The 17,243-nt window shown below is 36.8% G+C and overlaps 2 protein-coding genes across 6 annotated transcripts in view; one reads left to right on the top strand and one right to left on the bottom strand.

Annotated features, from left to right (window-relative positions):
- Window positions 1-10,630, bottom strand: part of LOC139753190 (oxysterol-binding protein-related protein 9) — an 89,654-nt gene extending 79,024 nt beyond the window's left edge. For 4 of the 5 annotated variants that reach the window (XM_071669384.1, XM_071669386.1, XM_071669388.1 and 1 more), the window contains exons 1-4: window positions 10,498-10,630; window positions 6,498-6,626; window positions 5,669-5,746; window positions 1,397-1,615 (exon numbers count right to left, since the gene is read on the bottom strand). In XM_071669384.1, coding sequence (XP_071525485.1) covers window positions 1,397-1,615; window positions 5,669-5,746; window positions 6,498-6,626; window positions 10,498-10,605 — 534 coding nt within the window. In that variant the 5' untranslated portion in view covers window positions 10,606-10,630. Of the gene's footprint in view, window positions 1-1,396; window positions 1,616-5,668; window positions 5,747-6,497; window positions 6,627-10,202; window positions 10,465-10,497 lie in introns of those variants that run through there. The other variant, XM_071669387.1, reaches the window with a different exon arrangement.
- Window positions 10,631-14,026: 3,396 nt separating this feature from the next.
- RpL15 (ribosomal protein L15) lies at window positions 14,027-17,243 on the top strand. The gene is made up of 4 exons (XM_071669383.1): window positions 14,027-14,080; window positions 15,291-15,479; window positions 16,475-16,611; window positions 16,846-17,243. The coding sequence occupies exons 2-4, from the start codon at window positions 15,308-15,310 to the stop codon at window positions 17,149-17,151; spliced, it is 615 nt and encodes a 204-aa protein (XP_071525484.1). The 5' UTR covers window positions 14,027-14,080; window positions 15,291-15,307; the 3' UTR covers window positions 17,152-17,243.

Here is a 17,243-nt window from a genome sequence, read left to right as displayed (position 1 = left end):
CAGTTCAGTCTATTCCTTGCACGCCTTTCACCCTCCTGTATGTTCAGGCCCTGATCGCTCAAAATCTTTTTCACTCCATCCTTGCACCTCCAATTTGGTCCCCCACTTCTAGTTCCCTCCACCTCTGACACATATATCCTCTTCGTCAAACCATTTCAATATACCCTCTTCTGCTCTCTCAACCACACTCTTTTTATTACCACACATCTCTCTTACCCTTTCATTACTTACTCAATCAAACCACCTCACAATAATGGAGCATCTACATGAATAACTCCATTTTCCCACTATCACCAACCACAAATGAAATATTCTCAATTCAAAATGATGAAAAATAAAAGTATTATGTCTGAAAGTAAAAGCATCTCTTTCTTCATGGAAAATGTCAACCTTCTATTGATACCTAGCAATTCAAGTTCTTTCAAGAAAATTAACAAATTAAAAGAATGCTTCTCTCCATGAGTGATGCTGCTTGTGCAGGTGTATGGAGTCCATCATTTCCCTACTTCAGGAAGTACTTCAGGAAGAAGCCCTTGGAGCTACAGGGCTTCTAGGGCATCATGGAGTTCCAGCACCCTTTCAAGAAATTGGTCTTGGAGCAATATAAATATATACAGAATTCACTTCCAGCTTATGATAAAAACTGCAAAGTAATGAAATATCCTAACAAATGATATAGCATTTCATTCATTTTCTTAATCGGTTTCCTTCATAATCATTCAGTGCATTGCATGGAAATACTTGAGTTGTGCAATCTTTAATGGAGGCTTCTATGGTATATTCTTCACTGCATGTACCTGAAATATTGGAATGACAAGAAGGGTTAAATGTGTAAGGAAAAACAGTGTAACAGAGGGGTGTGGTAGCAGTGGAGTATGAATGAGAGAGATGAACAAGGCGTGCAGAAATAGTGAAGATACATGGAGAGGATGAGTGAGAAGAGACAGACTTGGGGGATATACATCTAGGTGAAAAGGATAGGGAAAGAGGAAACTAAAAAGATGGAAGGATGAAGGGCATATAACAGGCTTTGAGTTATTGGGTTCTGAACACAGAGAATGTTTAGCGCTTTTGGGATAAATCAAATTGGAGCTCTATGGTATACTGAGTAGCAACATGCTATTATTGGGATGAACCAAAGCATACAGAGTCTGGAGAAACCACAGACTTATCAGTGAGATTTGGCTGTGGATAGGGGGCTTTGGTTTCAGTACATTATACACGACAGATAAAGAGTGTATGTAAAGAAATGAGGCAGTTCTGTCTATTCTAAGTGCTAACTCACTAATGTAGGAAACAGCAAACATATATGAAAAGATAAGTTGATAATTCTATCAATGTATATGCTATAAATCTCACAATTTCCTGATGTATCAAAAACTTAAAAAATTCCAACCTGTAATAAAACTATTGTATGTTTGATGGACTCCAGAACATTGTTGATATTGTTTATAACTTCCTGGCAACGCTGCCTATCAGCTTCATCCTCAGTAGACAGCATATGTTGCTCAAGAACATTGGTTTGATCAATTAGTAGCTGAAGATAGGCATCACTTTCGGTCAGCTTTTTATCAAAATCTGCCATTGTTGGAGCTGGCCTATTTGGGTCCCACCTCTGTAAAATTGTGACATTTAGAAACAGATTCTGATTATCTTTTTCACTATCATCACTCCTAGCCACTATTAGTGCTATAGCAAAAAAAAAAAAAAAAAAAAAAAAAAAAAGAGAAACGATTTATAAATATAGATAATGTACTAAAACAAACTATGTACTCATTCAAATGAAGGCTGTCTAGCCATATATATATATATATATATTCATACTATGTTCATACTACTTGCCATTTCCCGTGTTAGCGAGGTTGCGTTAAGAAGAGCGGACTGAGCCTTTGAGGGAATATCCTCACTTGGCCCCCTTCTCTGTTCCTTCTTTTGGATTATACTTTGTCGCTGTCTCCCGCATTAGCGAGGTAGTGCAAGGAAACAGACAAAAGAATGGCCCAACCCACCCACATACACATGTATATACATACACGTCCACACACGCACATTTACATACCAATACATCTCAACATAAACATATATATGCACACAGACATATACATATATAAACATGTACATAATTCATACTGTCTGCCCTTATTCATTCCCGTCACCACCCCAATATGGCATCCTAGCTTCGTCACTTCAATGTATATCAACTCACTTATATTTCTCTCTTGTCTCTCCCCTGATGATGTGATTATTACACGAAAGTGCACTTGGGATCTTATGTTTCATTTTCCCCATGGACTCATACGAATATATATATATATATATATATATATATATATATATATATATATATATATATATATATATATATATATATATATATATATATTTTTTTTTGCTTTGTCGGTCTCCCGCGTTTGCGAGGTAGCGCAAGGAAACAGACAAAAGAAATGGCCCAACCCACCCCCATACACATGCCTTGATTCAATCCACTGACAGCACGTCAACCCCGGTACACCACATCGCTCCAATTCACTCTATTCTTTGCCCTCCTTTCACCCTCCTGCATGCTCAGGCCCCGATCACACAAAATCTTTTTCACTCCATCTTTCCACCTCCAATTTGGTCTCCCTCTTCTCCTCGTTCCCTCCACCTTCGACACATATATCCTCTTGGTCAATCTTTCCTCACTCATTCTCTCCATGTGACCAAACCATTTCAAAACACCCTCTTCTGCTCTCTCAACCACGCTCTTTTTATTTCCACACATCTCTCTTACCCTTACGTTACTTACTCGATCAAACCACCTCACACCACACATTGTCTTCAAACATCTCATTTCCAGCACATCCATCCTCCTGCGCACAACTCTATCCATAGTCCACGCCTCGCACCCATACAACATTGTTGGAACCACTATTCCTTCAAACATACCCATTTTTGCTTTCCAAGATAATGTTCTCGACTTCCACACATTCTTCAAGGCTCCCAGAATTTTCGCCCCCTCCCCCACCCTATGATCCACTGCCGCTTCCATGGTTCCATCCACTGCCAGATCCACTCCCAGATATCTAAAACACTTCACTTCCTCCAGTTTTTCTCCATTCAAACTCACCTCCCAATTGAATTGACCCTCAACCCTACTGTACCTAATAACCTTGCTCTTATTCACATTTACTCTTAACTTTCTTCTTTCACACACTTTACCAAACTCAGTCACCAGCTTCTGCAGTTTCTCACATGAATCAGCCACCAGCGCTGTATCATCAGCAAACAACAACTGACTCACTTCCCAAGCTCTCTCATCCCCAACAGACTTCATACTTGCCCCTCTTTCCAAAACTCTTGCATTCACCTCCCTAACAACCCCATCCATAAACAAATTAAACAACCATGGAGACATCACATACCCCTGCCGCAAACCTACATTCACTGAGAACCAATCACTTTCCTCTCTTCCTACACGTACACATGCCTTACATCCTCGATAAAAACTTTTCACTGCTTCTAACAACTTGCCTCCCACACCATATATTCTTAATACCTTCCACAGAGCATCTCTATCAACTCTATCATATGCCTTCTCCAGATCCATAAATGCTACATACAAATCCATTTGCTTTTCTAAGTATTTCTCACATACATTCTTCAAAGCAAACACCTGATCCACACATCCTCTACCACTTCTGAAACCACACTGCTCTTCCCCAATCTGATGCTCTGTACATGCCTTCACCCTCTCAATCATATATATCATATATATATATATATATATATATATATATATATATATATATATATATATATGGTTAATCCAGCAAGGGAAGCAAGAGTGCCGGAAAATCGGTGGTGTACCTGTATGTGGTATGAGGTGGTTTGATTGAGTATATAATGAAAGGGTAAGAGAGATTTGTGGTAATAAAAAGAGTGTGGTTGAGAGAGCTGTAGGGGGTGTGTTGAAATGGTTTGGACATATAAAGAGAATGAGTGAGGAAAGGTTGACATAGTGGATATATGTGTCAGAGGTGGAGGGAACAAGGAAAAGCTGGAAACCAAATAGAAGATAGAGGGATGGACTGAAAAAGATTTTGAGTGATCGAGGCCTGAATTTGCAGGATGGTGAAAGGCGTGCAAGGAATAGAGTGAATTGGAACAATGTGTTGTAATGGGGTCAAAGTGCCATTAGTGGACTGAACCAGGGCATATGAAACATCTGAGCTAAATCACGGAAAAGTCTGTGGGGCCTAGATGTGGATAAGGAGCTGTGGTTTCAGTGTATTACACATGACAGCTTGAGAATGTGTGCTAGTGGATGTTTCTTCTGTTCCTGGTGCTACCTTGCTGACGCGGGAAATGGCGATCAAGTATAATAATAATAAAATATATATATATATATATATAAAAAAAAAAAAAAACGAAAGGGGAGGATTTCCAGCCCCCCGCTCCCTCCCCTTTTAGTCGCCTTCTATGACGCGCAGGGAATACGTGGGAAGTATTCTTAATCCCCTATTTTTTTTTTTTCCAAAAGAAGGAACAGAGGGGGCCGGGTGAGGATATTCCAAAAAAGGCCCAGTCCTCTGTTCTTAACGCTACCTCGCTAATGCGGGAAATGGCGAATAGTTTAAAAGAAAGAAAAGAATATATATATATATATATATATATATATATATATATATATATTATCCCTGGGGATAGGGGATTAAGAATACTTCCCACGTATTCCCTGCGTGTCGTAGAAGGCGACTAAAAGGGGAGGGAGCGGGGGGCTGGAAATCCTCCCCTCTCGTTTTTTTTAATTTTCCAAAAGAAGGAACAGAGAATTGGGCCAGGTGAGGGTATTCCCTCAAAGGCCCAGTCCTCTGTTCTTAATGCTACCTCGCTAATGCGGGAAATGGCGAATAGATTAAAAGAAAAAAAAAATATATATATATATATATATATATATATATATTGGAAAGGGTCACAATTTTGTGCATGATCAAGATATTCCTATGAGTCCACAGAGAAAATGAAACACAATAAGTTCCCTTATCATGTTCCATTTTCCCTGTGGACTCATAGGAATATATCCCCTTTCCCTGGGGATAGGGGAGAAAGAATACTTCCCACGTATTCCCTGCGTGTCGTAGAAGGCGACTAAAAGGGAAGGGAGCGGGGGGCTGGAAATCCTCCCCTCTCGTTTTTTTTTTTTTAATTTTCCAAAAGAAGGAATAGAGAAGAGGGCCAGATGAGGATATTCCCTCAAAGGCCCAGTCCTCTGTTCTTAACGCTACCTCGCTATCGTGGGAAATGGCGAATAGTATAAAAAAAAAAAATATATATATATATATATATATATATATATATATATATATATATATATATATATATATATATATATCAGTAACTCTTCCAATAATAACAACAACAATAAGTGTGCCCACTTACAGCAAAAATACATTATGTCCTTGCATCACTTTGAAGATTTTCACTTACTGATTCAATAATAATTGTGCATTTTACATCCACTTTGTAAATAACCTACAACAAATTAAAATGTGACACCAAAACTTCCTAAACACTACTGAGGTTAATTCAAGTGGACACATAAATAACATGAACAAGCATTAAAGAGTAATATTATTAGTTATGGTTTACTAATTCACTAACACAGAAAAAAAATTATAATACTGACCCTTATGGACGGCGTATGTCTCACAATTGTATCCTCTAATGAACGAATCCATTTTTCTCTTTCATCTGGATCATGAGCCTAAAAAAGTTCAAAATATTACTTTTTTATGGTGGCTCTGATGAACACTTCTCTATACACCATGAGCTACAACTTTTTGCAATCTCACATCTACATATTCCATCATACACATCTTCCCTGGTTCTGTTCTTTACCTTCACTGAAGTCAGGCCTTGCATGAAAAAATGCAACAGGAACTAATGGAGAAAAAAGAGAAGAGTTTTTGTAGAGGAAAACCTGCCTTTCAAAACTGAGTGGGTTGTCACTATCAGGAAAGACATGAAAAGTCTTACCATTATAGGGAAAGAAATGGCATCATTATGGCCCATCCATGAACTACCAAATACCACACAGTAATCATGTGATGCAGTGGTTTACTAAACTCTGCATGGTTTAAGTACTTTAATATTATGTATTAGTGTTTCATTACCAATTTGTGAAGCTATTCTTATTGAGTACAACTGGTAATCTTAATATTCACACTTATTGCTTCCTAAAAACAGAAACAAGATTTCTTGGCTCACATGGATCAGCCATCTTCAACATCTAATGTTCCCAAAATCTTAATCATGCAAAACTTTCCCAATAAGGATAAACTGTACTTTATTACTCACCACAAAATTCCAAGTTTGATTGGATTTCAAGGCAGTTGAAACATGGTTATTTCAATTTCTTTGCTATTACAGAGTATAATCCTCTGCAATGACATATCCAAATGCATTTTCTTAAAAATAACCCCTGCAATTTCAATGACAAAATTCGAGTGATGTACCTGGAAATGGAATGTCTTGGCATCTACAGTAATGGTGAAGGTGGAGTCATCATCATCATCAATGCCTACGACAGCCCCTTTAAGGCGTACACAACCTCTGCGGGCACCACGTACCATTTTCTCTTTGGACTGAAAAGATCCAGTAAAGAATCAAGGATAACAAATCTCAGATCATACAAAATGTATATCCCCTTTGATTAAGAGAAAACAAAACTAATAGCAAATGCATTATACAGCATGTTTCTTGATGTACTAATTCATACTGGCATATGTATGCTAAGGTATATATAATCAAAAAATATTTTATTGGCTATTTCTATTTTTCTTGGTAAGATGTATTATATGGGAGTGCTTTTATTCATTTATTGACATATTAATGACATATAAAACACCCTGTTTTGTAATAAATTCTGATAGGCATTTTCAAATTTCACATCCAATTTAATTTTGTCAAGTTAAGAGTAACTAAAAGGAAAAACAGAAAAGAGCATGTAGTAATCTAACAAGTTAATAAAAGTAAACTAAATTTAAATGTATCTATCAGAAAGCATTCAGCCTACATGTGAAGCATATAATTTTATATGATTTTCACCATGTCAAAATATAATGATGTGCCCCTAAATAACTACTGCTCTTTTGTATCTTTTCAAAACTTTTATGAAAATTTACTATTTCTAAGGAGCATGTCATTAAGGAACAAATAAGTAAATTGATAGCTGCTCCTCCACTGAAAAGTACATTAATTTTTGTACATAAGTGACCTACAAATCAGAAAATTTTTGTCACAAAATCACATCAATTTGTAATAAACAAAAGAGAAACTGTGGGCCACACTGTAATTACCTATTCGTGAAGTAAGAGAAGAGAGTTCTACACTACTTGGGCCCATTACCTTTTAAAGTTTTCACACTGCCAACATTCACTGTCTCATTGGTTAGTTGTATGCCTTACGTCACTTGAATGTGAATATCTTATAAGGGCTTTCTTTGAGGAGTTTTTCTCGCTGTTTCAATTGTCTACCCACCTATATGAGAAACATTAATTTTATGTGAAACTGATCCAAATGAAAAAAGACCTGTTAGGGTATACTAAACTAGGTTTGGTTTCATTGTCATTTTTGTAAAAAAAATCTTTATACCCAACCCTACATTTTGCCTGGTCATCAAAGTCAACCTCACTACTTCATCAAGTTCACTTAAGATTAAAAGGAAGGGATTATAAACTTACAAGATGGAAAAGCCATTCTCCCCTCACACTAAATCAATTTCCATGTAAAATTATTGTACATAAAATTTGTGGTAGACAGAATGTAGGTAACAACCAAAACATGAATTGCTAAATACGAGTTTAAAGATATAATAGATAAAGTTGCATGTTCTTGGTCAAACCAATACAACCTCAAAACTCATACTGCACCAACACAACTACCAGATTGCATTGCTATGGATCCCTAATCAGTTTATTCATACTAAATATGCAATGCAACTTTATCAATCATTGTACGTGGCTTCACTTTGGCTACAGGAAAATAAGGAGCAGGAAAACCATATTTCATTTCCTAAGATGTTAGAAAATTACAGCCTAAATTCAGATTTCAATTCTGATAATGGTGAAATAACAATCATGTTTTCAAATTCCCTGAACTACAGCAATATATTGGCACTAGTGTAATAAATGGCCTTTCCACTTCATTATCAATTTGCTGAATTTCCTGAGAACATATTTTACATACACGGCAGCATTGAAGAATGTGTGGAAGGCGAGAACATTATCTCGGAGAGCAAAAATGGGTATGTTTGAAGAAATAGTGGTTCCAACAGTGTTGTAAGATTGCGAAGCATGGGGTATAGATAGGGTCGTGCAGAGGATGGGTGTGTTGGAATTGAAATGTTTGAGGACAATATGTGGTGTGAGGTGGTTTGATCGAGTAAGTAATGAAAGGGTAAGAGAAATGTGTGGTAATAAAAAGAGTGTGGTTGAGAGAGCAGAAGAGGGTGTATTGAAATGGTTTGGTCACATGGAGAGAATGGGTGAGGAAAGATTGACAAAGAGGATATATGTGTCAGAGGTGGAGGGAACAAGGAGAAGTGAGAGACCAAACTGGAGGTGGAAGGATGGAGTGAAAAAGATTTTGAGCGATAGTGACCTGAACATATAGGAGAGTGAAAGGTATGCAAGAAATAGGGTGAATTAGAGCGATGTGATATACTGAGGTCGACATGCTCCCAATGGATTGAACCAGGGCATGTGAAGTGTCTGGGGTAAACCATGGAAAGTTTTGTGGGGCCTCGATGTGGAAAGGGAGCTGTGGTTTCGGTGCATTACACATGACAGCTAGAGACTGAATGTAAACGAATGTGGCCTTTTTCGTCTTTTTCTTACACTACCTTGCGCGCATGGGGGGAGGGGGTGCCATTTCATGTGTGGCAAGGTGGCAACGGGAATGGATGAAAGCAGCAAGTATGAATATGTACATGTGTATATATGTATATGTCAGTGTATGTATATGTATGTATACGTTGAAATGTATAGGTATGTATATGTGCGTGTATGGGCATTTATGTATATACATGTGTATGTCGGTGGGTTGGGCCATTCTTTCACCTGTTTCCTTACGCTACCTAGCTAACGTGAGAGACAGCGACTAAGTATAATAGCAATACAACAATAAATATATCTTATATATACTTTATTATACTTTGTCGCTGTTTCCCGTGTTCGTGAGGGAGCACAAGGAAAAAGACGAAAAAATGGCCCAACCCACCCACATACACATACATACACGTCCACACATGCACACACACACACACATATATATATATATATATATATATATATATATATATATTTCTTTTCTTTCTTTTAAACTATTCGCCATTTCCCGCGTTAGCGAGGTAGCGTTAGGAACAGAGGACTGGGCCTTTTTTGGAATATCCTCACCTGGCCCCCTCTGTTCCTTTTTTTGGAAAATTTAAAAAAAAAAAAAAAGAGAGGGGAGGATTTCCAGCCCCCCGCTCCCTCCCCTTTTAGTCACCTTCTACGACACGCAGGGAATACGTGGGAAGTATTCTTAATTCCCTATCCCCATATATATATATATATATATATATATATATATATATATATATATAAATATATTTGCCATTTCCTGCGTTAGCGAGGCAGCGTTAAGAACAGTGGATCGAGCCTTAGAGGGATCCTCACTTGGCCCCCTTCTCTGTTCCTTCTTTTGGGAAATTAAAAACGAGAGGGGAGGATTTCCAGCCCCCTCCCCTCTCCCTCCCCTTTTAGTCGCCTTCTACCACACACAGTTGAACTAAATCCAACATGATCAGGGAACTTTCATCTGTAGCTGACTTGATATGCATAGAAAATGTTGGGTTAAAACTGTCACTAATCAATTTTCATCTTCCTCATCAAGGGAGTTCGTCCCCCAGCCCCAATCCTACCCTATCTCAAAGTAAGCAAAAGATAGATAATTCTAAAAAGGCCAATAATATATAAAGCACATATGAAAATATATAATGTAGGCATAAAAGCATCTGACCCATAACTATTGATACTACTTGTGAACTTGGCAAACCAACGACTAAAAAAAAAACCAAGGTAACCTACAAATACAAGTAAAATTAGTACTGTACTCTACGATCAATACCACTAGTCAATAACCAGTTAAATCAAATATAAATCAAATAAAACACCCACCATATAATGCCAATAAATTTTTTGTATCACCGACGTAACTTGGAAGTTATTCCAGCTCTGGTATGTGATACCTTGGAATCAACCACCAGTCATCCACTACAAATAAATCCTCATTTGAAATACGCTTCCTTACATCATGTCACAACATACTATCTTCATTACAGCGGCCTGATTACCAATTCATTATACAAACAGATAACCAGGACCCGAGGTTGGACAGCTTTGTAATCGGTCACCATATAGCCGTCCCGGACACTCTGGAAAAGAATCAACTGGCTTTACTGATTCCACTCACTGTGTAGTAGGACAGGAGGCCGGCACTATCATCTAACACGAACCATCGGTATTGCCAGCCTTTCATTACATTAGTCCATTTACTTAGGGGTCCCTCCATCACAGCCATCTTGCTAGATAGGATAACCTAGGCTAGTGGGAGGAAGTGTCAGTGAATAGATTCTAACTCTCTACTTAAGAGGTTCACATTAATAGAAGAAGATCGTATGAGAATCAGTAGAAAGATTGAATTTCTTATCTTTTCTTGTTTACATTGACATTCAGCCTTTATACTTGTTGAAAAGGGCGGGAAGAAGCAGACGATGTCCTCTAGCCTAACACACCTAAATCACTTTAAACGTAAATATGATTCATAATGATACAAATTTTCTAGTCATAAACCGTGTATCACTTTACAAGGATAAATTGATAATCTCTTATTATGCATAAAAGTATGATGTAATCAATAAATTCAAACACACTAAAGTTGTTCATGTCATCATTTTATAGTGTATATATACGGTAAGAAGACCTAAATATAGATAATGCTAAATATCTAGCATGACATAAACGACTATGCTAGATAACGATTCCAGCGCTTTACATGAATATTCCGAAAAGGTACGTTTCTGTAGCCTACAGATATAGTCAAGAATCAAATTTCATTACATTAGCCTAGGAATTTACCCAAGAAAAATATCGATGTGGAAGAAGTGTATTTATAAGATGATGAAAATGGCTGAAAATCTGACGGTGCCATGTCTCGTATGAGGTCTTAAGACATCTCTTTTTATGGTATTTTGGAGACTTTGGTTTGATGAGGTCAGGGGAGGACGGACGAATGGGAGCGGAGGTGGGGGATATTTGGTTTGGGGTGGGGGCTTAGGATTTGGGGAAAAGGGTCAGGAGTTTTGAGGTTGGGTTCAGGAATAGGGTACATTTATTTCTTTTCACAAGCATTAGCTTAACAAGGAAAATTATTAGTCCTCAAATATTGGATTTTGTGCATTCCTTAATCAAAATGATTTCTTGATACATGAATTTTCAGTTATGTGAAAACAATCTTACCAAATTATCATTTCTTTTACTTTTGTTTAATTCCGTAAACTTATATTTTTCTTCTTTTTGTTTTAGCAATTTTCATTTAGGTTGCCAGTTTAAAGAATACTATGCTTTCTAGATTTATCAACTTCACTCCCAATATCCATGGGGCAGGTTGGGTAAATACCTTTACATTAAGTAAATCTTACTTAAGCATAACTCACCTAGCATTGCAGCTCCAGTTTTTCCCAACTATTTAAGGAGTATGGAGCCTCTGTGCCAGGAAAGGACTTCCCCTCTCTTTGGAGTTAAAATCATACAGGTCAAACAAGGATTTATTTGCATAAAGTATATCGCAGTAAAAACATTGTCTTTAGGTTTCTTTACTGATCTTAGTTCTAGGAAAACCTTTTATGGTTATTTATTCCATTTAGAAAGCTAGTGCTTTTTAATTATTAAGTCGTTAGATAGCGGCAAAAAAGCCTTTTATTATGCACACCATTTAAAACTTCAATATCCAATATCATAAATTTGCCTAAAATACGATAATATCAACCCAGTACATACATCAAAATTATCTGTGCAAAATTACAGTATTTCCTTAAACATATCATGGTGAGTTTACATCAAATTGTTCTTATCTAAGAAACGCAAAAAAAGGACCATATATGAAGTAATTGCATTTATGGTCTTAAGAATTATCTTTAACGTACAAGGGATAAATAATTATTAGAATTGTCACTGTTATCAATAGGCTGTGGCACAAAGTTGCATCCATTACTGAGTAAAATCGGATGTCAAGCTACAAATAGCTTGTTAGACCACAACTGTACAAACCTTGGATAATTTTGAATAACTTGTATTACATCACCTGAACCTTCTAATTTATAAATGAAATAGAATAAAGTCATTTACTTGGCTCTAATAAAATTTGTTTCTCAAGCTTATCTTAAGGTGGTAGCTTGACTACTATCTCCATTCTATTAAGAAGGGTGACCAAAACTGTACACAACAAAGCCAAAACTGAACTCATTTTCTTAAAGACTTTCCGAACTTAATTTGTCTCATTTCCAGTGATGGAAATAGAATACCATAAACAAAGCATTTTTATGCCCTGACATCCATACTCTGCATAATGTTCCATATACATCAAGGTCTGCCGAGAAATTTTCCAAGACAAACTATTTTTCTACATTAAACTTGGGATGTACAAGTTATTGTGCATAGGCAAAAGTCATTTTAATTCAAATAGAAACCAAAAATACTTTATCTCCCGTTAAGTATTCAGAATTTCCTGCGCTGCAGTTTGTGTGAAGCTGGCAGAGAAGTTCAGTGCAATATATCTTGCAAAATAATGCATATATTCACAAAATTTGAGCAGCAGATTGAACACATTTAATTCGAAAGCCAAGCCAACATGCCTCAGCAAAAGTCCATAGCGAATTAAGTCACCTAAAGCTATTTCGGTTCTATCACCACCTTCACAATTTCAGGCGGGAAGTCTCGTAAACACCGATCTGAAACACACTGAATCAAGTACACGTTCAAACACCTGCAGGTTTTCGAACCTCCTCTCTGTTTCGAGCAACATTTTGGTAAATGAGAAATTTCATCAAATTCCTTCGAATATTTGTGATTATGAAGATACATTTCCATTGACTTCAGTCCGCAAAGAAATCACATAAGGGAAATGCGTTGCTTTATCAATTCATTTACAATTAAGTGGTAGTTGAATGAGATTGCAATTTTGACTTTATAGCTGTCAAATTGTAAGAACAACTAAACAACCTATACAAAAATAATTTGAGAAATTCTATCAACGTAGTAATGAAACAAGACAAGCCCTCATGATGTAACGACAACCATCATTACAAAATTCATATTTATGTAATTCCGATACCCTTAAAGCTTAAGCGATATTTCGATACTGCCTCTGGCATGTGTGTGGTCAACGGGTGTTATAGTATCTTGATATCGATAACATCTGATGACTACATTCATTTGCTGCTATCATATGGATACTAAGATATTAAATTTAGATTAAGTAACTTAATCAATAGTTATTGCGAGAGCCGACAGCATATTCACAAGTAACTTGTCTTGTTTCATTACTAGGTTGATAGAGTTTCTCAAATAATTTTTGTATGGGTTGTTGATTTGTTCTTCCACCTTGATTGAAATAGGGCAGTAAAAAAAAATTGGATTGGAGTCACTTTGGTCGTACAAAAATCGGTATATTACTTTGTGGTATATTGTAAGATTAATATTTCCAGTTCTAATTTGATTTTCAAGTGATAAGGTAAGGTTTCACACGTTTTAATGACGAAAATCGAAGCCAATAATGTATGGTCAAAGTTAAATATATATTACTGATTACATCATCAAATGATATCTGATAATAAAATGTGTAAGATCATATACTAAATGATTGTATCAAATGTTAAAAATTTATTAGTTAGGAAAAGTTTTATAAACTTTTGGAAGGGAACCATTGTACTAGTCATCACGTTGTCTACAACCAGGAGAGCGATGGTGCTCCCTCTACAGTCGCTGCCCTGGGGAAGGTAAGTGTATGTTGTGAATGAGGTTTATTTTCTAACTTACGTGTCCACGAATAAAGATGGTAGTGTATTTTATCTTGCCTTGAATGAATTACATATCAAGGCTTTCGATACTATAAAAAATGAAAGGTATTTTACGGTAAAAAGCTATTTTGAGCTAAATTATATGATCAATGCGAGGTTGGCCTGGCAGCTTCATGCGGCGAATGAATTTGTGTTGACAGACTGTGGTTCGCTGCAGTCTTCTTACCGCCTTGCTGATTCCATTGAATTATGGGCTTGAAACTTGATGGACTTGATTATTTAAAGAACAAATAAATTTTGAAATAACATGAGTATCGGTCAGAGCTTTTGGTCCAATAAGTGTAAAGAATGCTATCCTTTTTTTTTTTTTGTAGTGCTCTCCGCGGTATATATATATATATATATATATATATATATATATATATATATATATATATATGTATGTATATATATATGTATTTATATATATACACAACGTTGTGTATGTTGTCCCGGAAGGCCAGTTTACTTTTTTGACTAGTTCCTCGAACAGGTCAGATGTTACTTTGCCGACTGGGCATCATTGGCTGCTTAGAACCCATACAAGCTGAAATAGATATGTGAATTGCTGCTATTTGTTCTTGATATCGGTATCCATTCGTAGAGCACCACCAAGGTTGCCTGTGTTGTTATAACCTGCTGAAGTGGTATATTGTATGTCCGGACCAAGTAAGATGGGTCTTTTGAAACTGAAATTCTAGACTTGGGGGGGGAGGGTTTCAGTGATGTACTCCCGCTTGGAATACTGTAGGAAATCCAGTTGACCAAAGATATTTGTCTTTGAAGTTCATTGGTGTTTAAAACACCAATGAACTTCAATATATATCTTTTCGTAAGGAATGTATGAATGTGACATTCAACGAATTTTTATAGTTGTAGGGAGACATGATCGGTGATGGGTTAACAGTACATCATCCCACCCAGTATTATTACTTATAGTTGAAATGCCAAATAGCTTATTGTATGAAATTATACTGTATGCAAGTGAATCTTGCTTGTTTGGAAGTCAAGATTTTATGATATTATGTGATGAATTGTCTATGCACCACTCAGATGTTGAAGTTGAAAAATAGATATAACTGATTTTAATACAACATCAGTTCTCTGTTATGGAAATGTCCATATTCTATCCTTTTCATATTATTTGCAGGTCCCACCAGCGGCGAGATGGGTGCATACAAATACATGCAAGAAATATACAGAAAAAAGCAGAGCGATGTTATGCGCTATCTCTTACGTTTACGTGCCTGGCAGTACAGGCACTTGAATAAGTTGCATCGTGCTCCCAGGCCCTCACGTCCTGAAAAGGCACGCAGACTTGGATACAAGTCTAAGCCAGGTCAGTTACCCATGTGGTATTTTAAATGGTTTTACTTCACACCAAATATATTTAGTTAACTTTCTAATTGCCAATTATTTTTTTAATCGATGAAATTCTCTAACAATGTTTTATGTCTGCATTTCTTGAAATTGGGAATTCTACATTATTTGGTAGTACAAGCTTGTAGCAAGACTTCTGAGAATTTGTATTTCATAATGGCTAATGTGTAATGATAATTATTGTAGTTGAAAAATAATTTTTTAGTGCACTAGCATGATTATATGTCATATAAAGGATACGGATCTGGAAGTAAAGTGCCTAATGTATTGCAGGGAAAAGTGCACAGGAATTTTTCAATAATGGGGCTGTTAACTTGGTACAGGTATATTTTGAGTGAAAATATATTTAATCCATATGGTGTGTAGTTAAAAATCACTGCAAACAGGTGTGGGTGTTTGAAGGCAATTTAGGAGAGTATTGCCACTGTCATTTCTGTGATTTTTGCCAACCTTATTAACAAGTAGTTGTGAAGGCTTCATTTGTGTAATTGATTGAAAGCTGAAATTAGGGATTTTGAGTACGTTACTAAATATTTAGATGCAAGGTAGGACTGTAAACAGAAAAATATGAAAGGGGTGGATGTGTAGGAAATAATCACTTAGTCAGTTTGTAGCATGAGGAGGAAAATATGAAAGGGGTGGATGTGTAGGAAATAATCACTTAGTCAGTTTGTAGCATGAGGAGGATTGTTAGTTGGGAATGGCAGGGCAAGAGAGAGGTGTGTAAATAGTAGGAAGAGTATGATTTTCGTGCTGAAGAGAGTTTGCTGAAATGTGGAGAGGACAAGTGAAGAAAGAACGAGTAAGAGGATTCTGTATTTTTTTGTCAAATGATGACAACCATGCACCACTCAGAATGGTTTTTGTTGAACTTCATATGTTTTCTGAAATATTTTACCACTATTGGTGGTAGGAGCTTTATGAAATTGGTATTTTATTAATCTCGCATTGCAGGCTTTGTGATCTATCGCATCCGAGTTCGTCGTGGTGGTCGCAAGCGTCCAGTGCCCAAGGGTGCCACATATGGTAAACCCAAGAGCCATGGTGTAAACCAGTTAAAACCCACCCGTAACTTGCAGTCATTAGCTGAGGCAAGTACTGTGTTCCTGCATACATTATACTGAAATTTGAAGATTTAAGAAAACTGGTACCATTTATATAAATTTTGTCCTTTCACCTACGGTGCTCAGTTAGGGTGTATTTTGCCTGTGCCTCATTCATCACTGAAAAAAATGATACACTTTTATATCTCAAATTATATTTTGCCTCTGAATTGTTTTACAGGTTTTGTAAAAGATCTAATGAATTCTAATTGTTTCCTATAGGAGCGAGCTGGCAGGAGACTCGGTAGCCTTCGTGTACTGAATAGCTATTGGGTTGCTCAGGACTCTACTTTCAAATACTTTGAGGTTATCATGGTTGACTTTAGCCGCAATGCTATTCGGAGGAATGGATCATTCAATTGGATATGTAAACCCACACACAAGCACCGTGAGATGCGTGGCAAGACATCTGCAGGCCGCAAGCACCGTGGTCTGGGACGTGGTTTCCACTTCAATCAGACAAAGGGAGGGTCTCGTCGCTCTGCCTGGTTGAGGCGCAATACCTTGTCTTTACGCAGGAAGCGTTAATTATCTTTACCAGCTCTTGTTTAGAGTTCAAATAAAAAAGTCAAAGATACGTGATATTTTACTATAGGGGTCAATTAAATTTCTTCTTACAA

The sequence above is a fragment of the Panulirus ornatus genome, chromosome 14, assembly GCF_036320965.1.
Source record: "Panulirus ornatus isolate Po-2019 chromosome 14, ASM3632096v1, whole genome shotgun sequence".
In the NCBI taxonomy this organism is placed as follows: domain Eukaryota; kingdom Metazoa; phylum Arthropoda; class Malacostraca; order Decapoda; family Palinuridae; genus Panulirus; species Panulirus ornatus.
Note: the sequence above shows the minus strand (reverse complement) of the source record. Positions and strands in the feature narration are given on the sequence as shown.